General features: G+C 38.3%; 1 protein-coding gene across 1 annotated transcript in view; it reads left to right on the forward strand.

The window, feature by feature from the left end:
* The first annotated feature begins 4,278 nt into the window (after positions 1-4,278).
* Positions 4,279-24,335, forward strand: part of UGGT2 (UDP-glucose glycoprotein glucosyltransferase 2) — a 99,702-nt gene continuing 79,645 nt past the window's right edge. The window contains exons 1-7 of the mRNA XM_076362103.1: positions 4,279-4,442; positions 5,855-5,937; positions 14,118-14,248; positions 15,374-15,486; positions 19,820-19,994; positions 21,993-22,089; positions 23,143-23,224. Coding sequence (XP_076218218.1) covers positions 4,294-4,442; positions 5,855-5,937; positions 14,118-14,248; positions 15,374-15,486; positions 19,820-19,994; positions 21,993-22,089; positions 23,143-23,224 — 830 coding nt within the window. The 5' untranslated portion in view covers positions 4,279-4,293. The remainder of the gene's footprint in view (positions 4,443-5,854; positions 5,938-14,117; positions 14,249-15,373; positions 15,487-19,819; positions 19,995-21,992; positions 22,090-23,142; positions 23,225-24,335) is intronic.

The raw sequence follows: 24,335 nt of genomic DNA on the forward strand, positions 1-24,335 counted from the left end.
GGTAGGAGCCAGTACAGTTCAGAAATCAACACAACCACACTGTCCTGTTGGCACAGAAGAGCAGTGACATTGCTTATGAACTTGAGCGGGTGTATCCAAATGGAGCTGCAGTCACTACAGCCACATGTTCCTGTCCTCCACTGTGCAGTACAGACATGCCCAGAGATTCATAGAAAAGTTGTTGATCTGGCCTGGGAAGTATATTCTTTACACGTCCGAGGTGGGTCATTTTAAATAAGAAGCTGTAACTTCTATGTTTATTTTACAAAGCAAAATGTTGCTTCAGTTTCTTCTCTTTTTTAATAAAAGTTGGAAAGAGAAGCATACTGGAAGAGAGCCATTTACTGTCACTGCAGCTGCGTGTGTAGGCATAGCAAAGCAGCATAAATCCTGAATGCCAGAAAGTTGCCACTGAGCAGCTTCTGTGAGCTGTTGAAACCACGCTTATGTTACTTCTGCATCAATTTTTCTTTCACCTGCTCGTTCCTGTAAATCAAAATGAAGAGCTAACAGACTAGAAAATATACATTGCATTATTACATAATACCACTATATTGAGATATGCTAATCAAATAACCCAGGTTGGTCTTTATTTTCAATGGAATGGACAAAGAGCATCCTTAAATGCCTTCAGGGAAAGACCTCAAATGCCTGACATGAGTGACATTGACAGGTTCCGAAGAGATCGGCCTGCAATCTCACAGCAAGATAAAAGGATGCCAGCAGTTACTGCTAGGAGGCTGTCAATTAACAACCAGATAACAGGTATATCTTTGGACTTCTGTTCGACATTTACATTACCTCCAAGTTAGGGAGAAAGGGAGCCTTTCAGCTCAAAAATTGTTTCCAATCCATTAAAAAGTAAAGTTTTATTTTCAGCTAACTGAATACGCTGATGAAACTCAACTTATTTTCACTTATTGCTACTGTTTCTATTAAATAGACATAGCTCACTGTGACTTACACTATAAAACATTTGCATCTTACTGAGAGGTCTTCATTAATCACTTCCTCTATTCACACTGAAACAGCTATGATAATCAATTCTTATTTGCACAGCTGTGATATGAATAATTTTAAAATTTTGCTGCAATTGTTTTTCTGTTCTGCTGAAAAACCGTTTCAGAGAACTAAGGGGTTTTCTCACATATATATGGAGCGTATGTACAAGAATGGCCAAGTGTTATTTGGAATACTTAATTACATAAAATTCTGCTGTAGAAATGAGGATTAAGTCTGCTCGCCATCTTCTAGGTTTGCACACTGCGTAGAAGATTAAAATCTGCCTTTGTCCAAATATAAAGAAATAGATTTTTGAAAAGTGTATATTGGCTCTTTATGGCTAGAATGTAGCCAAGGTACCAAAACAAAGGCAAGATGGATAAATGTGCAAAAGCTTTTATAAGGAAGGTAATGTATTTCTTTCTGAGGAGCAATCAGAACTGTGACTTAAGCAGTGGATCAGGTTGCCCAGAGAGGTTGCGCAGGTGCCAGCCTTGGATTTTTTCCAAGACTTGACTGGACCTCAGAGCTGACCCTGCTCTGAGCAGGAGGTTGGACTACAGACCCCCTGAGGTCCCATCCAACTTCATTTAGCCTATGATCCTAAATTTTAAGCACCTGATAAAACAGTCATACTAAATGGGGGAGAGAGAGATATCTTGGCAGGGAGATTCCTTCTGTCTCATGGAGTTCTCAAAATTTAAGCAGAAAGGATAAAAACTGGACAAACTATTTCCTGTAGTTCACCACAGATTAATTATCCGACCTTTGATTCAGAGCTCCTACTTTATCTTGCCACCGAATTCAAAGCTAGTTGTATTTCCATAACCAGTGGCAACAAACTTTTATTTATCTTTTTTTATGGCAAATCATAAATTGTCACAGCTCAAGATGAAACAAGTACAAGCTATTAAGAATTCACATTTAAGCAACAATAGCAGCCTCTTCAATATCAATCAAAACGTAATACAGTAACTTTATATAGAAAAGCAATTTATAGATTAGGGTAAGGTAGATGCATTCATCATCCCAAATACATAGAATCACGTGGAGTTATGAAAAATGCATGGTAAATCTATATACATGGGGAACACGCTTAGTAAATTTGTGTTTTGGCTGAAGAAACAGCAAAAAGCAAGTCACTAGTAACTCCTTTAGCCATAAAAGGATTGTTGGGGGGGGAGGGGGGGAGGTGTTGATAGATGCTCAATATAAAATAGCTATAGCCTATTCTGTGCAGAACAAGTGTAGCGCGAGTTCTACTAAGTCCATTAACTGCATTTTGAACTTTGCTAGGGAGTGGTGGAAGTGTCTTTTGTCAGTTCATCGCATGTGTTTTTACCTTCTATGGATGCAAGAGTTTGGCCACATACATAGGTTATTAGCATAGAAAAACAAGGGGCCCAAACTTACTTATCCGTACACTATTCTGACCATGTCATCCCTGTTAGCAGCAGCAGCTTCTGAATTGTCAGTGTGAAAGAAAAAAGCTGCTCAGACAGCGTATCACAGTCTTTTCTCCATATAAAAGACGCTGAATTTTGTTATGGCCTTACACATGAACCAATAGAAATACTCCTGTGCTTTTAATTATTTCTATGGAGGTATATGAAGACTTTACTACCAGTCTTATGTAAGGTTACTTAAATCAACTGATTTACATTAAAGTTGGCACCACTGAGGTGTCACAGTGGTACCTGAAAATTATCTGAGGTCTCCTAACACCACAAATTTGTGGGAATAAGTCCAAAAAGGATCAAACACAAGGGCCCCAGACTGAATTTACAGATGAACGACCCTCAGGGATGTCTATCATACTTTCGGATGATAAAGACCCAGCAGCATCTAAGTACAGGCATTTTGTTTGGGCAGAGTTTCTGTACCATAGTTTGAGAACACCTGGCAAACAGATTCCTTTTGTTTGTACATATGATGTTATACTGACCAGTCCTGAGCACTACCAAACCGAACTACACAATCCATAGCCTGCTCCCTAGACTAAGGCCCTAACTAGCTCCTGCCACCCACACAGCAGCTTTAAACAGTCAGGAGGTGACTGTCAGCAAAATAAATTAAGGTGCATGCAGCAGTGAGACGTTCCAGGTTTCAGCTTCAAGTTTCACGTTTCCCATTTTTCTTGGAAAAGGCGATACCCTCTATTTTTAATATAGCTGGAGGATTCTTCCTCCAATAAACAACTACTTGGAGCTGTTCCGTATTCACATGCCGCAATACTGCTTCAGAAGCACCTGCACGAGCTCTTTTATCTTTGCTATACAGCTGGGGAAAAACTAAGGGAGAGAATGCAGTTTTGTTGAGGAAATGGAATTAGCTAGTGAGATTTCAAAAACAGATACAGAAATTGTAGACCACAAACTTGAACATCTTAAGTTTGAAGACTGAGGCAGGGTTCAAACAACTCATAGTTTTTCCAGCAAAGCTCATGTCTATTGAGCAAAAAGTTACGTTGGTAAGAGACAGAACTATAGACTATAATATTCTATAGAATTCAAAATAGAAATCTGTTTGGAAAACTTTAACTTTGAGGAGGAAAAAAAATTTAAGTAACTCCCTCCTCCTGTACCAAGTCTATCTGAATATGCATATATATGCTGTATGAAGCTACTCACACTTAGTAAGTTCCCAGCTACTAGTTTTAGCCGAACAACCATTTAGGACCAAGCACAAGCACTGGGAGGTTTGGGGACGTCAGGGAAGGCACCTGCTGTCCCGGCTCCAGGACAACACGGCCCTCTCTCTACTCAGCTGCGAGCAGCCGCTGCCGCCCACAGCGCCCACCTAACGGGGCGCACCGCGCAGCGGTAACGGCAAAGCCCCACAAGGGAAACCTGAAGGTACCCCACGCTTATGAAACCACCCACAAATCAAAAAAATAACGGAAACTCCCCGCCGTTAGGAGAGCGACTCCCCTGCCCCTCGCAGGGCGGGGACAAGGCCTCAGGGAGGCGGCGTTAACGCTGCTACGCTTGCGCGGGGCCGCGAGCCTCGCGGCGTTCCGGCCCCTTAGCCGACACCGAGCGGCCCGCGCTCCACCCCCAGCGCCGCGTGTCACCGCGCGAGCCCGGACAGCCCCGCTATTTATTTGCCGTCAGCCCCTGATTGGTCTCTGGGCTGACCAATGACCTAATAGCAAGGGCGCAGCGCAGCCAGTGGGAGCAAGGCGGAGGCAGCGTGGGCGGGGCGGAGGTGCGCACGCCGAGGCTGAGGGGGCCGCGGGAGCCGCGCGGGGCGGCGGCTGCTCTGAGCGCCCCTCACCGCCCCTTCCTCCTCATGGCGGGCTGGCCGCTGCTGCCGGCCCTCCTCCTTGCCCTCCTGTGTGCCCAGCCGTGCCCTTGCGGCAGGGCTCCAGCCTCCTCCCAGGCTGTGACGGCCCGGCTGGCGGCGAAGTGGCCGGCGACCCCGCTGCTGCTGGAGGCGAGGTGCGTGCAGCCTCCTCCTCCCCCTGCTGCCTTCCTCAGCTGCCCCGCGGGGCCGTTAGGCCGGGGAAGGGGAGCAGCGGCGATGCCTCCCCTGGCTGTCTCCTGGGGGGCGGGGGCGCCTCCCTGAGGGGGCAGGAGGTGGGAGGGGCCCCTTCTCTCCGCTGCGCGGGCTAAGAGGGAAGGTGGGCTGTCGGAAGGGGGTGGCTGCGCCTTTTCCTCTGTCAGAGAGTGTGTTAAAGTACTTCTTTGGTATAAGGCTTAACTGTTTTCTCCCTTCGGAAAATGTTACGGATAGCGCTGACAGGCTTTCCCACGTTTTAAGTGTGCTGTTTAAATTGCTTTGTATTTAACCTACTCGGATGTTTTTGCGGGTTAGGTCGAGGAGGTGCAGTGAGCCAGTCTACACAATCCCTACCTTCCACTGAGTTACAGTCTCTCTTCATCTCACCCCAATTAGTTTACTTTCAGTCATGAATGAAACAATTACATATAAAGGTATTAGTGAAGATGTGAAGCTGTAGTAGTAAAACATGTCTTTTTTTAAAAAGGTATCCTTAACTTGTAATCATAATTTCAAAATAGGAGTGAAAATGTGTTCCAGTATTACGTGTTTGTGGCTCCCCTGCCAGTTTGGTTTAAAATCTGGGTTTTTTTTGTTTTGTTTTTAAACTTATTTGCTGCTGTTTGGAGAACTCCCATGAAAGGGAGAATTGCAAGCTTCTGTAATCAAAGGAGTGGCAAACTTCTAAAGTAAAGATTGGAAAACAATATGCTCATGCTAGCAAGTAGATCTTTTTGGCAGACACAAGGGGGGGAAAAAAGCAACTGATGTCCCCTTAAGAAAAAACAGAAAACTAAAAAGTGTTACCAGTAAATGGAAGAATGGTGTTTGGAATAAAGCAAACCTTACCTTTTATGCTTTGTAAGGATTAACCCATCTTTGAAAGTGTTCCAGAGATTGGGGACCTCCCCTGCATAGCAAAGTAGACACTGTCATCGATAAAAGCCTGTAATTTAATTAAAAACTATAAGCTGACAGAGCGTGTGTTCTTATTTGTATATTTAGACACTATTAAATAAAGTTTGTGTGCTGAATTGATTTTATTTATAACTGTATATTGGAATACCTGTGGAAAAATAAAGTGAAAAATTATGTTTATTTCTGTATCAGAGAATAGTCTGCTTGCTTTACAGCTCTGATTGTTGAGTTCGGATTGGTAGTATTTTGTTCAAAATTTCTTTTAACCAAAACATACTGCTGTTCAGTGTTTTATGCTAGAGATGTTAGATGGTCATTGAATACTTAATACTTGGTTGTTGCTGGGTATTATTTTAAACAACTGAAGATTTTTACTGTGGTACATCTTGGGACAAAGACAACCTATGGACAATTCATTTTTATTTTTAAACAGTGAATTTATTGCAGAAGATGGTAATGAGAAGTTTTGGCAGTTCTTGGAAACTGTACGAGAATTAACAGTTTATAAGCAAGGAGGTAAGTTAAACAGCATGCTAGTTTTAATATATTATCTTGCACTGTATTTAACTTTTAAACATCAAGCTAACACAGATAGAGTAGGTAAAGCCTAACTCTTCCACTATTGCTTACTTGGTAGTTTTCTTTCAGAAGGTTGTAGAATATTTTCCCCTGGGAGCTCTCCCTGTAAGGGAGTTCTAAAAGCAAGGAAGATGAGATGGACTGAACTGTTGTTACAATATAGAACAGAAGTGTAAGATTAAAGATACCTGCCTTCTTACGTGACTCAGCAAGAGCTTATAGGATATTCAGACTTCATGTTTTGTGTAAGGTGGATGTTTGTAGGGGAGAGAATCCCACAAATAACTAAAATGAGAATGCTAGCTAAAGGAGAAACTGAAAAGAATGACCAAAAAAGGTTTAATACTTGTAGATGGCATAGAGACTATTTTCTGGCAGCAATACTGGTGTTTTAGAATAAATGTTTATCACTGTCAAAATAGGATTAAAAAAACCTTGCATGATTAGACAGAAGAATAGTAAGTAGAAGTTTGGAGGGAAGAACAAAGCAAGCATAAAATCCAGCAAATAAAGCATAAAAGTGAGTCACCCCAGAAGATACCTTGGAGAGCAGTTTACTAGAAATGACCACAGTAATGAAAAATTTGGAACCCACCAGGCTTTACAACAGGTTGGTCAATATTTGACCTACTTGGTAGGTCAATAGATGAACAAGGTGAAAAAAGCTTCAAAACAAGGTATGGCTGTTTCATTTTGCTCTTTACTTCAGAATAGTACAGCTCTTGAGGCATGAGTGTGAGGACCTAACACTACCACTAGAAGAGACTTCAGGTAAATTGAATGTTACATTAATAGTCAAAAGCTAACAAATCGTAGAAAGAGCATGCAGGAAATGGCAGTGAGATGACAGAAGTGAATCCTTGTTATGTGAAAAATGCTGATGTGGGAGGGACAACTTAAGAAACAGCACGCTTCAACAATTGTGACTGTCTGAATGCAAGTCAAAAAGATTGTGGTGTCCATGTGGATAGGTCAGTGAGAATGTTATCCGAGTGCTCAGCAATGCCCAAAGCAGCTGAGGGACTTAAAAAACGACTAGGAAAGGAATGGGGACCTGTATGGTAAACAACATTTTGCTGCTTATGATTCCATGATGCGCTTTTGTGTTGAGTAAAGCATGATGTTCTACTTTATTGTCTCCCTGTATTTTCCTTTTCATTTCTTTAGAAAGGATATAGTAGAAGCAGAAGGTGTACAAAGAACTGTGATTATAGTTGTGGGATATCAACTGGAGAGGTAAAAAAAAAAAAAATTACTGTAAGCTGATGAAAACTAGGGATGGTCTGAGGTCAGAAGCATAAACAAAACCAGAGAGAATCGCTGAGAACAGTAGGTCCAGCTGGTGAATGCTGCTCAGAGCCATTCTGTGTAAGGGCATGAGGACATGGAAAATGGAAGTAGGTGCAGAATTTGACCCCTGGTCAGCTGCTAGTAGCATTTGTTGAAGCAAATACTGTTGAGTAATGCTGTTTAAGGTCTTTGTCGATGCACAGGAGAGTGGCATGGGTTACACCCTCCACAAGGTTGTGAATGACACAAAACTGGAAGGAGAAATTGAGAAGCTGGAGGGTAGGGCTGCCATTAGAGGGGCCTTGGCAGGCTGGAGGGACGGTCCAACAGAAACATTGGGAAGTTCAGCAAAGGCGCTTTACAGACTCCTGCACATGGGCTGGAATAATCTCAGCAACAGTGCAACCTGGGCGCTGGCTGACCAGAAAGTGGCTTTTGAGAAACAGACCTAGGGATTCTTGTCAATGGTGAGTTGCATTAAATTCTTATGCCTGTGAAGACCAACTATATGCTGGGCTGCATTAGCAAGAGCGTAGCCAGCAGGTCAACAAAACTGATTATTCCACTGTATGTGGCACTTGTGAGCCCACCTCTGGAGCACTGGGCCTAGTTTGGGGCTCCCCATTGCACGAAAAACATGGACATACTGGAGCAAGTCTGGGAGAGGATCACCGCAGTGGCTGGGGAACTGGAGCAGATTTCTGAGGAAAGGCTGAGAGAACTGGGTTTTATTCAACCTGAAGAAGAGAAGGGTAAGGAGAGACCTCGTAACCTCAACTTCCTAATAGAAAGGTATAGAGAAGATGGAGCCAGACACTTCATGAAGGTACACAGTAGTATGAAAAAAAGCAATGGGCACAGGTTGAAATATGGAAATTTTGGTTAGATACTAGGGAAATGTTTCTGCTATGGGGTTGGGTAAACATTGGAACAGGCTGCCCCCGGAGGCTGTGGAATCTCTGTTCTTGGAGATAGCCAAAACTACTGCACGAGGCCCCGAGCAGCCTAATCTAGCATTGAAATTAGATCTCCTCTAAGTAGAAGTTTGGATGAGGTGACCTCCAGAAGCCACTTTTGACTTGAATTATTCTTGTTGCTCTGTGAGTGGTTTAGATGCAGCTGATACTGCCTAGAGACAAGACTGATGTATTAGGTGATGTGTTGGGGTTTTTTATCAGCCATCTCTTGTCTGCTTGCTTGGACCAACTTTCCAAGGAATTTGAAGCTTTAGTGACATTTACTACTAGTGACACAGATGTCCGTTGAAATTTGCTGTTAGCTGCATACTTTACTGACTTCACCTGGATAAACTCTGTGTGATTGAGAATAAATAAATTACCAGTAGGATGATCCGCGTGGTCTGTCTTGCCAATAAAGTATTAGATGCCGGTAGTGGGGAACCTTGAGAATGTACTAAAATATTACTTTAATTAAGTGTATTAAGCAACTGATGTGTATACGTTTATTTATCACTATGGCCAACAAACTCCTATGTTTATAATGCAGGAAAATTCAAAGTTTTGGCACCAAGTGGTTTTCCTAAAAGTTGATTCATAGTTAGGATAGTATTATACAAGCAAACCAATGCTCTTGATGAACAGGATGAGGAGAAAGGATTCAGTTTTAGAGGAAAAGAAAGTGGTTATTTAATGACAAAATCACATCAATATTAATTCTTCCAACTTAAGAGCATCTTACTGAAGTCAACATACTAAGTGTGAAATAGCAATATTATGAGCATCATATGTATCCAGCAATAGTTAAGCCCCTTTCAGTAGGGAAGTCTGCATTAGACGTCTACAATAAAATGGTCAGCTAGAGTGAAGAATACTGATACTGAAATAGTGGAGTGGCACAGTTACTGCAAGGTGTGTAATAGTATACCTCTGAAGAGAAGTTGGTTCTCTGGATGGTGTGGAATGGGTTCCGTCTTAGCTGTTGCACGTCCAGACACATTGACATAGAGGGATGTTCATGATGCATTAAGGCTGAATAACTACTTGAGCAAATTAAAGGATCTGGCTTAAAAAGGATTGTTTGGGGCAATTGACTTTTCAGTTCTGCTCTGGATGATACCAAGAGTAGATAGGATGGATAACTGGGAAATAAAAGCATTGTTACTTTTAAATAGAAACGTTTTCATAGACGGTAAAGAATTACTAGATTTGAAGCTGAAAAACTGGGTTTATAGGGGAATTGGATGATAGATTCGTATCCCAACCTACTGTTGAGTATTTCAGAAGTCATGAAGTATTAAAAATAAAAGGCAACTTAAAAAAATCAAATATGGTGGCTCTCCTCTCTCCTCTCTCCTCTCTCCTCTCTCCTCTCTCCTCTCTCCTCTCTCCTCTCTCCTCTCTCCTCTCTCCTCTCTCCTCTCTCCTCTCTCCTCTCTCCTCTCTCCTCTCTCCTCTCTCCTCTCTCCTCTCTCCTCTCTCCTTCTTTTTTCTTTTCTATCATCCTTTGGATGATTTCCAATCTGTTTCTTACCAGTTCTCAAAACTTGTTATTTTAAATTTAGAATAATCAAATCAACATCTGTTGTTAACTTGCTCATTTATAATATTGAGCCTTAGCAAATTAGGTCTACTAATGGGCTGTTTAGCTATGATATATGTAACAATTTAATGGATTTAGTAGGGACAATGTATATGGAATTTGGTAAAGCATTTAGTCTGGTGATGTATTTGGTTGTTTTAACATGGTTCTTTAATATGAACTCAAATCAGCTTGGGCATCATTGAGATTATACACTATGAAAAACATCAAAAAGTTGATGATGGGATACACTGTATTAGAGTGAGGTCTTCAGGTAGCACGGACAACATTGTGTATGTCTACTTAATATGCAACATACTTGCTGCCAGGCTTGTGGAAGATTTGGAAATGCAGATGATGTTATTTTGGGCTGCATGTATGTTATAAAGAAATCAAAGCTGCAAAATTTTCATATTAAAAACAGCACAGTTACTAAACACTGAAGATTGCATTTTAAACTTGCTGCTGCTTTTATATCTCAGAAGGTTAATTTAGGAACACAGAGTGAAGATAAGTAGCCGGTTCCCTGCTGACTAATTATAACTTGTGTTTACTGTCTTCCCAAGTGATTTGGTTTATATATTGAATTTTCAGCAGCCTCTTAAATATATATTAAAAAAAACCCCCAACCCACACAAACGTATTAATAGGGAAACTGTTTTCTCTGAAAAAAATATAACAGTATATTACATATAAACAACAATCATGCAAATTATTTGTTGTAATCTAGAAGACTACATTATTCACAACTAAATTAGATAAGTATTTTTTACATACATATCAACCTTAAAGATTCAAGAGGAATCAGTTTCACAAGCATGGCACTTCTATAGTAATCATGCAATAAAATATTCCCTCTCTACTGGCATCTTGCTCGACTGTCATAGGGATTTGACTGGCCAGTGATTGCTTGAACTACCGTTACCTGGGATCTCTAATTCCCTAGCTGATCTACAGATACAGATATACACATCTATGCAGCTGGAACAATCCCTATACTCCCATCCCTCAAAAGAATGATCCCAGCACCCTGTGCTCTTCTGACTAATTATGTCCCTTATGTTTACTCTCCCTACCTCCTGTGCCTCAGTACTTTGAATTCTTCTGCAGGCCACCAGCGTACATTCAGATTAATTTTGTGATGTGTGTGCATGGGATCACAGGAGCTGTGATATAGACCTTTACTTTCTTTTTGTGACTGTCCTGGTCGTCTCCCTTTAATTATTTTTAGTCTACCTGTGATGTGAGAGACTGCTGTAGATCGTGGATAGTAAATGTCGATGTTTAAGTATGAGTCTACTTAGCTAGCTGTTCAGTTCTTGTTGTAGTCAATCTAATCAATTTGGCTACAGGAGTTGAGAAAGCTGTTCAGCTGACAAATTTAGGCATCTTTAGAGTGAGCTAAATAGCTTTTCAGGTTTTGTTGGCTGCTAGGCTATATCTCTCTTGGCTAGAATGGAAGTTTACAGATATGTAGCTCATACACATGTGTTCAGATATCTGAAATCTGGAGCTGTATGCTATTAATGTTTCCTCATTTACTTATTTTTACATCAACTTTGTTAATGAATTTAGCAGTAATATGCTATCACGAAGCATTTTATGACCAGAAACAACTCTTTCTCCATGGTTCCCTGTAACAGCCTCAGAAATTTATTATGACTTCTACTCTTCAGCATGGAGTGCAGTGTTAAAATGTGCCTGGAGGGCAAGTAGTTATCAAGTTTCAAGAAGCAAATACTATGTGAAAATAATTTGCAAAACTGAAACCATAGTTCTGTATGTAATAAACTTTAAAAAATGTTTTTGCATTAGGTGGATCATATAGCATTTGATGTGGATTAATTTATCTTGCTGAAGTTTAAAGTACACTTGTAGTCTGAATTAAGACAGTAGTGTTAATATAAGTTGAAGTAGTAGGAGTAGATGCATGATTTGATAAATGTAACCTTGTCAATATGTTATACAATCATTTTTGAAGGCACAGAACAAATTTATCTTCTTTTCTTTTTACTTTACTCATTAAAATCATCATTGTCTTAATCATCTTCCAGAGCAAAAACGTCAGTTGTTTTATATACAGCAGTGAAAGCACAGCTGGAATTTGTAAGCCAAAGAATTTAAAGACTTGTGGTAAAAATATTTTATTGAGGCGGTATCTTTAGAATTGTATATTTAATAACTCTTCATTGTGTTCAATAGGATGTTATTTGGGGATGAGTGGGGAGGCAGAAATTTCAGATCGAATTTTTATTTTTGTGGAGGTAATTTGAAGAAAATTTGAAAGTATAGTTATTGGAAAGACGTTTCAATTTGGAAGTATTTGCCATTTCCAAATTTCTTACATTCGCTACTTGGAACACGTGAAGCCAAATTTATCTCATTTGAGTTCTGCCAGGGCTATGTGTAGGTTTAGAAAACATAGAAGAGATGGGTTTTTCGTCCATTGAATTTAATGTTATACAGTAATGATCATATATAATTTATGGGAAGGCAGCTTTCTGGCAGGTCATACCCTTTTGTAATCTTAGATATTTTTTTTCTAGTGAATTACAGCAAACTCAGGAAAAGGCAGAAAGGAGATCCTAGAGGCTTTAAGAACAAAAGAAGGTTAGGGGTTGTAAAGAGGAAAGTGAGAGGATAGGAAGTGCTTAATTATGAAAATTGTATACAGAACTGCTGGGAGCAGTTAATGGATATTTCCAAAACTATGGCCTGCAGGGCTATTGTATGTGGTCTAATGTTTTGCTGGAACCTAGGCCATGGTGAGGGAGTGGCATTTTTGATTGCTGCACTCATCATTTGATACAAGTACTTCTGAGATCTACTGCAGCTGAGGCAGATAAAATCTGGCAGGTTAAATCACATGAGATGATTTTCACACAGTGTAAAAAAAATTTGGTGCCGCTTTGGACTCCTAAAGGGGTTTCCCACTGGGATGATCATTCCACTTTCACAGCGAGAGCACCTTTTAAAATAAGGTGTTGACCTAAGAACACGGATAAATTCAAGCTGGACAGCTAGAATGGTTCCTTCCTGCAACTCACTTTCCCATTGCTGCAAATTTTCACCTTTGTAGGAGAGTATTTGAATTACACGTGAAAAAATCTTGAATCACTGCAGTTTCCAGGTAGTATCTATCAATGTAGTTTAGTGAGCATGGTGGTGTTGGGTTGATGGTTGGACTCAATGATCTTAGAGGTCTTTTCCAACCTTAATGATTCTATGATTCTATGTAAGTAAAATACATGCTGACTACATAGATTTTGGGGGGTTTTGGGCCATAAATTGGCAATTCTGGACTGCTTCACGTGTGTTTCAGCTGTTCCTCCTGTGGAAGAGCAACCTCTGGAACAGGGATGGTGCACAATGCTTGGTATGGTCACAGCTTTGGTTCTCTGACTCTGACTTGTTTGTGTTCAAGAATATCACATAGTACAATGTTTATTCCTTAAACAGATGCAGGTCTTTTTCACAACTTGATAAAACAATATTACAGCTTCTTTCTAATTAGGCTTCTTTGCCTCACAGTCCAAGGACAGCATGAGAATATTCATGTGAATATATCTCTAGAAGAAGAAATGAGGGTTAATTATTTCCAACCAATGTTCTTTATTATCACTTCTGTCATTGCCAGACACCATCCACCTTCCTTCTTACTAATTTTGTCCTTGAGAAGTCCTAATTTTGGCCTTGAGAAGGCGAGATATGCAGGGAGGGGGGGAAGCCACTTCAGATGTTGCATCCATTCTCATACTCTTGTTTATCATGTATCTTTAAGGAAGAAATAGAATATGTGAGAGTAGCCCAAAGAATGTCACCTTTAGAAGATTTTTATTTACGTAAGTTGCATGGTTGGAGTGTTCCAAGACTAAATGTGAGGACATAATTTGTAAAATAATGCTGGCTGAAAGTAAGTAACCTTCAAAATTTGTGTTAAAAGGCTAACATAAGCATGACAAATAGAAATAAATCAATAAGCTCTCTCCAAGACTTTCCGTATGGGTCTGCAGAGAGACATTATTATCTTGAGTGGATTTTTATATTGCTGAAAATGGTTTAGATATTAACTAGTGCGATTGTGCTCACTTTTGTTGTGTTTATGTTGCATTAGGCCTTCAGAATTGGTAGTAAAGGAAACAGTTATCAGCGGACAAAATTCAAGACTTTTGAACTGCCAAGCAGCGCTAACATAATATTTGCCTATTATGTAGCACAGGTAGATATGCCACATCATTTATGGCTAAATACTAAAAGTTTGCCTTTTTTTTTTTTCCTTCCTTCAACAGATTCAGAGCATTCCTATTACAATTTAATCTTGAAGAAAGCAGGACAATTTTTATCCAACTTGCAAATCAATCTATTGAAGTTTGCACTCTCCATACGGGCATATTCTCCAACTGTTCAGATGTTTCAGCAGGTGACTATATTATCTGACATATTTGGTACATGATTTTGTGTGGTATTTTGGCTGCAGAGTAAAGAATGTTCGTTATTACAGTTCAGTAAAATATATGCCGACATTATTTGGAATCAAACATGATCCATTTATAAAGGCGATGCTTTAGAAGCTGGTTATGTTGAACAAATATTCATGTTTAATTGTATGGATAGCATTATTTTCAGGGTAGAATTTTTGAAATTGTTCATTTTTGAAGCTCAGGTTGTGGGGTTTTTTTGCATTGCTTTAAATAATCCTATGGGAATTCAGAAATTTCCTGTAGTTTCAAGTCATTTATATTTGTTATTTAGTAGACTTCTCATCTCTCTCATTATTTTAGTATTTGAAAAGTTGAAAGATAGAATAGCCAAATACCTGCTTTGTTAATGAAAAAGTGAGAGGACATAAATTCACTGTGCTTGTAGCCTAAAACTGCTCCTCCTCCTTTTAGCAATGCCACCTTCAAGGTAAAGTGAGAAATCCATGTTTCTGAAAGGTAATAAGCTGTAATAAAGTTAGGTTTTTTTCAAAGTGTTCCCTGGAGGAATATCATCATCTCAGACTCATATCTTTCCATTTTTATCTTTCAGCTTGTGAATCCAGAGTTATTGACATGCAGTCATATGATTCCCACTTTACATGGGAATAGCTGAATAGAGTTTAAAAAAAAAAAAAAAAAAGGCAGGGGGTGGGAAGAAGAGAGAACCAAAAATTGACGTTAATTGTTTGGGATTTATTGGTTAGGAGTCAAATCTTTGTACCTTAACATGATAGCTGATAGCGACTAAACTTAAAAATATCTCAGAGTACAGGCTGTGATTTCAGCTTGTAGAGGAGATTTCTCAGCCCTGTCTTTACAGAACATAAACAGACTTGCATTTTCTGGCGTATGACTGCATTTGATAGACTACATCTCACAAAGGTTATGAGGTCTTAATCTTCTAATATTTTCCATTACTTTTTTCACATGTATCCAATTTTGAATGGGCTTAATTAGAAACACAACTCAATGGCAGCTGTTGAGTTATTTTAATCAAAGGGATGTGAGTTTAAGTTGAAGTGCAATCAAAGCATTCTGGTTGAGTATAATTGTTGAAATATTAGATTGCAGCTGATGAACCTCCACCAGAAGGCTGCAGTGCATTTGTGGTTATCCATGAGAAGCACACCTGTAAGACTAATGAAATAAAAAAGCTGCTGAAGAAGGCTACTAAGAGGTAAATGTAATGATCTGTTTTAAGAGGAGAAATAGATTACTAAAGAGGAAAGTGTATTATTGCATATATACGTGTAGTATTTTCAAATTTTATTTTCTACTTACCTGATAATGCCAAGCTCATAAATCCCTGTTTACTGGATGTTTAAAGACATACCCATTTAAAGTATACGTTATTTTAAGAGTTACTTTTGGTTTTGAAATATTTTAAACACTTACTGTTATGAGAATTCATCAATTATGAATCAAAGTAGGGTTTTAAAATAAAATCATAGAGCTTTACTCCTCTAACCACATGGATAATTTTGTATTTCTTCCCTTTTTTTTTGGTGTGGGATAGTCAAGTTTAAGTTACAGTGTACTTTCAAGACAAACTTACCATTTAATGCATCTGAGACAGTACTTCTGCTGACAGACCTTTCTACGTAGTCAGTGCCACTGCATTTGAGGTTTTCTGGATTGTAAGGGCTTGGCACAGGAGTGGAAGAGGAGTCTACCTCAGCTGGCATAACCTTTCTTCACCTTGTGCTAGACTTTGCACCTATCAAGCCTTTCTGCAGGCTTTGTCCTGTGGAAACTAGCATCAGTCCAGAATGAATTTGGGCCGTGAAGTAAAATATGTAGAACCTATCAAAATAACAAATAATAACAACATAATGAAAGGAAAATGTTTAATCTCTATGAAAAAAATAATTAATTTGTATTTTTTCAAGACCTGTATGTAACTTTTTTGTTTGTTTTTTTTTTCCTGCAATGGTCAAGGTCACCATAATATACATTAGTGTCCATACCCTCAAGCACTTCATGGAGATATGTAGAGCTGAAAGATGATTTAGTAGGGCATATTTCTTGGATGTTGGTTTCTATCAAATATAAATTGGAAAAAAAGACCCTGAAAACCTATAAATTTGTCTCTTTGGGGATGGTTGCTTCTGAAAACAATTTTGTGTTCTACATGTGTGATTTATGGTATTTTCTAAGTCCATTGATACAATTACAACCTACTAAATCATTGTCTTTTACTTATTCAATAGCCAAGGTTTTTGCAAAAACACTTCACTGTCTAGTTTGCAATGTCCCATTTTTAACTATTACATTCTGCCCAACAAATGTCTCTTACTTTCTTACATAAATTATTTGTACTATATTTTGGCTTTTAAAATGATGTTGAGTTCTTCTGGTCATACATTAAGGCATTATGAGACCTTAACATTTTATCACAATGTCTGAATATACTGTTCTTCTAAAGCAGTTAACTGGATTCAGCACATTCTCCTTTCTGGAGATACTGTCCCCAAATTTACAAGGTTCTGGAAAATCACGATACTAAACAATAGAATCCTGAAGTATTCAGAATTGAAAGAGTTAGACTTCTAGAAATCATTAAGAACTCACAACAAAACTGAAGTTCTTTCTATTAAATTGTTCTTCTGTTTTGGGTAGTTTTGTGTGCACCAGTCACATTACAACCTTCAGAGCTGCAGGGACAAAATCTTGATAAATTTGCTCTCCGTCTCCCCTCCCCAAAGGCAGTTGCATCACTAAAATATTTAGAATTCCTGGAGATAGACTTTGAGAAAAACACGCTCACCTTCAGGTAATTGTTTCCACTATTACTTCTAGTTGTACTCTGGGTAGCAGATGCTTTTCGCTCGTGCTGGAGATGTTTAGCCTAGGTGATAATAGATGGGGCTGTGCTCCTGATCTTTCTTTTCTATATGGTGAACAAATGATACATGGGACAGTGTGCCATCTCACTGTTGGTTCCTCTATACCAGTCATTCTTTTTCTCTGTTGGTTTTATGAAAAGAGATCTTTTTGTTTTATTGATTCCTTTTTTATTTCAAACTATTTTTCCTTTGTGTTTCATTTTCTTTTTCTGTCTTCTGTCTGTCCTGGCCTTCATTTAAGCCAGGCCTACTTAAGTTAGGCTTTCAGTTGTGTCCTAAAGTTCCCATATTGAATGAGGACACTAGAAATGTTCTATTTTTAGGGATGATAGTTTCAAATCTCACTGGAAGAGAAAGAAGAGGCTGCAGCATTATTTTGTGCAGATCCATCAGCTCAATCTGAGATCCAGGAAGTCTCAGGCACTTTGGACTCAGGAGAGCCCAAATAGTCTGCCTGTCAAGATAAAGGTTTTGCTTCATCCAGTCCTTTATGCAGCAGCTACTGTGATTTGGTCTGTTGCACTTTCAGCCATGTTGCAATGGACTGCGTGGCTCTAATTGAAAGTATTTTGTGTGGAGGTGCAATGGGCTGCTCAAGGGCTCTGGATGTGTCAAAGGAAGATCTTCAGTGGTTAAATGGTTGGGATTGCTTATCTTGCTAACCGTCCAAAACACAACACTAAGATTTCTGGAGCTGTTGCTGCCAAGAACGGAAGCATTGATGGGAGTCACATTTTGCTCAAAACAATCAGTGCTTTAGAAGGTTTGTCAGTACGTATGTCTGCTGTCTTCTGTCCATCACATTCCTTCTGCATCCTGTCTTGGCAACTATCTAGGCAAGGATATAGTTGCCTGTACTACCCTAGTAACTGATTAGCGAGTGCTGAACTCCACATCCATGTTTGTTTGGGTTTTTTATCTTTTTTTTGTCTGCCCAACTGCTGTTCCTTCCCTTTCAGGCAGCCTTCTCATGAGAATCTCCTATGGCAGGAAATTAATTAGCTTTCAGCTCTAAGAGCAAGAGAATCAATTGCTTCTCACTACTATTCAGTGTTGAAGAGAAACAGAGAATGGAGGCTTATCTTGGATTTACAAGGGCTGAACGCTTTAATTCTCTAATCCAAGGTCATTATGGTAGCCCTATGCAGTGTTATTTCACTGTAGCACTTAATTTTTTAGTGAAGCGTGTTCATTATAGTATAAAATACTTCCTTTGAGACTGTCAGTGTTCAAGAAAGTTATGGCAGCACTTGGTACCCACCTTTTGAGAACAGGAGTTATTCTTCTGCTATACCTAGGTGACTAGTTAAGAAAAGAGAAGCTCCCTTGATTTAGGTTTTCAACTCTCTATAAATGACTGTGGCAGTTCTTGTCTCTCTGGATATGAGAAGGAAGTTGCACAAGTCACATCCCAGATGTATGCTTTCACTGGGGCAAATCTGTATCTGTTCTTGAACAGATCTTACTCATGCAGGAGTTGTTTCAGACTCTCTGATGACACCTACTTTGTCTGCCTTGTCCTGTGATGACAGTGGGAAAGCTTGCCTGATATTTCTGTGACACATGGCTGCATGCACCCAAGTTAATTCTCAAACCAGGCCCCTCCTTTTGTCTCTGCCTTACGAATGTGGTCTTTGATTGCATACCTACCAAGCTTACACAGGATGTTGATGTTAAGGCCCTGAGTAACCTGATAGAAATTGGCTCTGCTTTGAGTGAGGGATTGGAGCAGATGACCTCCAAAGGTCCTTTGCAGTGTAAATTATTCTGTGATTTTATATTGAAGATATTCCTAAACTTTGCATCACAGAAACTGTGGAATGTGGAGTTCTGCTCACACCTTTCCAGTATGACTTTTCAATGAGCAGCTGCTACACACATTTCTGTAGTGTGTGTTGGATTAGAGTTTCTGAACTTGTCTTGGAGAGGTTTGGAGGGAGTTTACTGGTCTTTCAAGTGTGACTACGCAAAGGCAACTTTGAAAAACAAGCGTACTCATCAGTAATTATCACCTTGAGTATATTACTCAGTCATATCCTCTGTTACTTTTCCATCTTTCCCAAGTTTTATTCAAAAGATGTTTGCAGTCATCTAAGAAATTATTGCAGGTATAGAAAGTGTAACTTTTCTAGTCATGGCTTTCAATGAGGAGGGTACGTAGGCAGTCAAAATTTGCAAAATTAGCTAAATTAACAGAGCTTGATGGTGTTTAAGAAGTATAACCCCAGTTAGTTTCCATGCGTGTTAGCAGCTTTCTCAAACTTCACTGAATATCCCTCCGCTACTCTGTTACTCACTGATTGCTCTGTACATCTCTAATAGATGTAATGCATCATTTAAATTAAAGCGTCAAGCTGTAACTGATTGTTGCACAAAATCTCAGTGCTATGCTTTTCATTTGCTCTTTGTGTTGTGATTTGATAAAATATATTAAAATCATTTATAGTTGATGCTGATTTATCAGTTTCTTAGACTTTAATTTGAAAATTTTGTGTTCTAAGTTTGTGAGCAATCATGATTAATTTGTGATGATTTTAACATGGCTTGTATATCTTTAGCATATAAGCCATTGCTAGTTTTTTCAATTATGAAGTAGAAAAACTGTCACTGTTTTAATTTCTATTCTGAATATATAATATCACAATTATTTGTTTTTAAAACCAGACCCAGGCCATATCTTTTTAAGGGAGATCATAAATTCCCAACTCTCAAAGAGGATGGCCCAGTGGTTGTTCTTTATGCAGAAATGGGTACGAAAGGTTTTGTCAAATTCCACAAGATTTTATCTGAGAAGGCTCAAAAGGAGGAAATTATTTATGTTCTCCGGCATTATGTTCAGGTATGCAATTCAAATTAACATTGATTCAGTAAACTGTTAGTATTCTGACTTGATTTTGCTTGCTTTTTGACAAAACATATTTTCTACATTTATTTTTGCATTTGCCTAAATCATGTGCTATATATATTCTAATTTTAAAACTTTCTAGGTGAAGTGATTCACCTAATACAAACTTTGAAGCTGGGAAAGCATGATAATCTTATCTAATCTTGCATGCAAGCACTGTTTGCGTCACTGATTGATCCTGAAATATCTCTTTTTTTGGTTATACGACTGGTTTTTGTACATTATACGAAGATCTTGGGTGAATCTTGGTCCAGCAGACTGAACATATTAGTAACAAGAATTAGAAAAATGGGAAGTAGAATAGAAAATCAAGTTGAAAAATAATAAATTATACTTATAATTTTATATATTCTTAGTATAATCTCATATGTTCATTGTAGTATGGCAGCATGGGCTATCACAGTCAACATCATTGACCAGTTTTTCGACACTTGCGTTTCATAGTGTCAGTATTTTAAACATAATGTTTCTGAATGCTTTTCTTAACTTACTCTTCTCCCTGAAACAAAACAAGACAAATACCAGTATATGGAACTATACTGTCCCCAGTTTTGGTTATTGGAAGGTTTTTGTAATTTATATTCAAAGTACAGCTCTTAAATAGTGTGGCTAATGCAAGAATAATCTGATGGAATGAGAGGTTGCTGTGTAAACCAGGCATTTCGGGGAGATGAGATCCATAGTTTGCAGATGACTTAGAGTTGTTTGCTCACAGTAATAAAGTAGAGAACTTGAGGAAACCAGTCTTAAATTCTAAGTTGTGGGGGGTATAGTTTTTACTGAATTTTATGTTCTTTTATGCACTTTTATTTCAATTAAATGCCTACAGTCTCCTTGCTCTGACCGGCTTATGCACCACGGTCCCCCCAAATGCGTGTTGTCTTCCTTCCTGCACTTTTTCTCTCTTCAGATTGCTCTTCCCTTTTCCTCCTTCCTCACAACCTCCATTTTTATTCTTTGGTTCCCACTGAGACGGATTCTCCCTCCTTTTTTACATTAAATGCCAGAAGAGGGAGCATTGAGAGCAGAAGAGGTACAGTCTTTCTGCAGTCATCTTTTTTGCCAGTATCACTGAGACTGCTTAGAGAGCGCAGTGCTCTCTCTGCCTTGAGACTTGCTTAGAGGACCAACAGAGAAAACCCCCAGCCCTGCTGGGTTTTCAGTTGTGGGCTGGAGGATTCTCAATAGAGAATGATTCTTAAAAAGAGCAAGCTAAAGCTGAAAGGCTCTCACGAAATTGCTGCTGTGCATGTGCAAATTGCATTTTGGAAAGGGGATTTTCATATAGCAAATTAGAGCACAGTTACAGAAATAAGTATGCTCTGAGTAATTACACTATTGAATGTCAAACTTCCACTCCAAAGTTAAAAATACTTGTTTGTTTTTAATAAGTGGCAATCTATTTTTAGCAGTGATACTTTAATACATTTTCTTAATCCTCCTTGCAGAAAGTGATTAACTCTTTTGTCAAAACTTTTTTAAAGAATCAGTCTGATGCAGAAATAGAGAATTTCCTCCTAACATGCTGAAAGTCTGGCAAAATTACAAAGAAATGAATACAGTTTAAAATGCGAATTGTAAGGCATCAATAATTGTATAGGGTGCTACCAGCTCTGCCTGTTCTAGTCCTTCTTCTAATATTATGTGAAAGGACTACAATTTTGACACAGACTTTCTGTGGTCTGCAGGAGATAAAGGAAGTCCTTACTTTCCGTTACACACCTTCTCAATGGACTGTCAGTATGCCTTACATGACTCTTGTAATTTGTTTGGTGTAGCATTTTGTACTTTGACTCATAAATTGAAAGATGATTTTAAGTTATGACTGTCACAACATTTTAAAGTTACAGTATTAGATATTGTTAATCTCCTGTAAATACAGTTTTTTTAAGTTATATTTCTTTGTTCTGTTAAAATAATATCATCAAACAGAAAACAAGTTCCAGAAAAATGTATTTATCTGGATATGGTGTAGAACTTGCAATAAAGAGCACAGAATATAAAGCAGTAGATGACACACAGGTTAAAGGTATGTGGGGTTTTTTATTTATTTATGATATCTTGTTGGAGATACTATTGAAATATGTTATAATCTTCAGTTATAAAGTCAGTAATGTTTTGAAGGTTATACTTAATTTCTTTTTACGGAAGGAAGTCTCAGGCATTGGGAACTAAGACATCAAAATATATGCAAGCATTTGTAAACAGCTGTGCTTAGGATATAGTTCATTACCTAAACTCTAATTGTTGTTTTCTGTGGCTCTTCAAAACATAACCCATTCTACTTCCTTTCAATAAGGATAAGATTGTTTAACCTTTGTTCTTCAATTACTTTATGTTTGTTGGCATCTCTAATATGCTAATTACTACAGTATCTACACATTAGTGTGTCAGGGGTGAGGGGTTTTTTTCTGAATTTATGTGGAAATACTTTCACGCTCTTGTGTAGGAAAGATGTGTTGTATCGTAGAATTTGGTACCAGTGTATGGTACTACGTGTTGAAATGAGACATTTACCACAGAAAGTGGTAGCTATAGCATTCTGATACAGAGGAATTACTTTGCGTGGACATTTACAAGACATAAAGAAAGTTAGGTAACTCTCTTTGGTAAGACTAAGGTTTAATAGCCTTTGAATCACGTCAAAAATAGTTTAAATTTTTTAAGGGAAAGAAACTGATCTCTGACTTACATCAAATGCTAGCTGGAGATTCAAGCACTTTAAAGTCATCATGCTTTTCAAGCATAAATTTGGTAGTAGTTGGCTGATAAGAGTTATGCCTTACCATTTAATCAAACTGAGAAATGGCTATTTTGGGAAGTGAACTATTTAACCATATCAATTTCATTTATATAAAAAATGTAACCATTGGATGAATTATATTTAAAAATTAATTTGAATGTTGCTAAGTTCTGTAAAGTGATTCATTCTGATGCCAAAATATGAATAAATCTAATTGAAATTACATCTGGGAATGACAACTTTCTGATTGTATGTTTCTGTTAACCATTTTATAGTTCATAAGAACATAACATGAGTAACTTTCTTGGTTTATCTTGTCTACGTGTACTATGTGTTCAGGAGCAAATGAGACAAAAGAAGAGGAAGATGAGGAGGAGGAGGAGGAAAGTGATGTCCAAGGATTTCTCTTTGGCATATTAAAGTGAGTTGATATAAGTTATAATTAAACTTCTGCATTTGTTTCTGGAACCTGAACCAAAAAAAATTTTTTTTTTATAGAAGAAGCGAGATTTATGTTGGAAATTACTTTATTTGCAAATGGTGAAAATTCTGATTAATTTTTTGGTGTATGTCTTGTGAATGTAAAGATGCAACAGTTGTTTATTCTGTTCATTTCAATGTATTGCTTTTAGTTTTCTGATTCTCTTAGAATGTGTACAGTAAACTGTTTTTAAAGTAAAAAAATTCCCTCTGGGCGACAGTCACAAAACCTTAGAACACCGTGTTTTCATGTTTGTATCTACAGTAAATTGTTGCTGCTACTTCTGTTTTCAGATAATTAGAATCAAAATGTTGGTTTTCAAAATGCAGGTAGTAGCACAACAAATCCAAACCCATGTGTTGTAGCTACATAAGGTGTTTTTAAGATGGGTAGTCATTCATTTCTTAGAGTTAAGGAGTGATATTTCTTGGAAGATATGCTTATTATAGATGTTGTCTTATTTTGGAGTTTGTGAATTTGTGTTCTGTTCCAGCAGGAACTCTTTTATCTCCAAGTTATGATCTGTTAGATGAAATTGGATGCTACCCTATCGAGGGCTCCTTCCAGTCCTCCATTGATGGATTCATTTCATGGTTGCAGTCATCAAAAGTGCTTCTCTTTTCCTGTAACAGATCCATGCAGTGAATCGTAAATCCTGTTTTTTTCTTCAACAAGAAACTCAAGAGTGTGGGTCTTCTATAGTGTCATTCTCTCTCTTATTATTTAAAGCAAAAGTAAACTTGTTTGTAGATATTCTCACCAATCTGTAAGTCTTTCAGAGTTCAGAGCTGCTAATGCTGTCTAAATTCTCGAGAACCCATCCCCTTTCTGCCTTTTTTAAAGTAAACACATTGAGATAGAAGTGCACCCAGGTCTACAGGCTTCCTTGTTGTTTCACTTATGTAATAAGAGACCTTCCACAGCAGGTAATACCAAATGCTTATGTCATATCTTTATCTGAGCTTTTTTTCTTCTTGGATTGTGCTAGGTTTAGCTATACTTAAGTTCTTGATGTTGCACTGTGACTAATTTGTGAAGCTGTCAGATAATT

This window comes from Aptenodytes patagonicus, chromosome 1 (genome assembly GCF_965638725.1).
Source record: "Aptenodytes patagonicus chromosome 1, bAptPat1.pri.cur, whole genome shotgun sequence".
Classification (NCBI taxonomy): domain Eukaryota; kingdom Metazoa; phylum Chordata; class Aves; order Sphenisciformes; family Spheniscidae; genus Aptenodytes; species Aptenodytes patagonicus.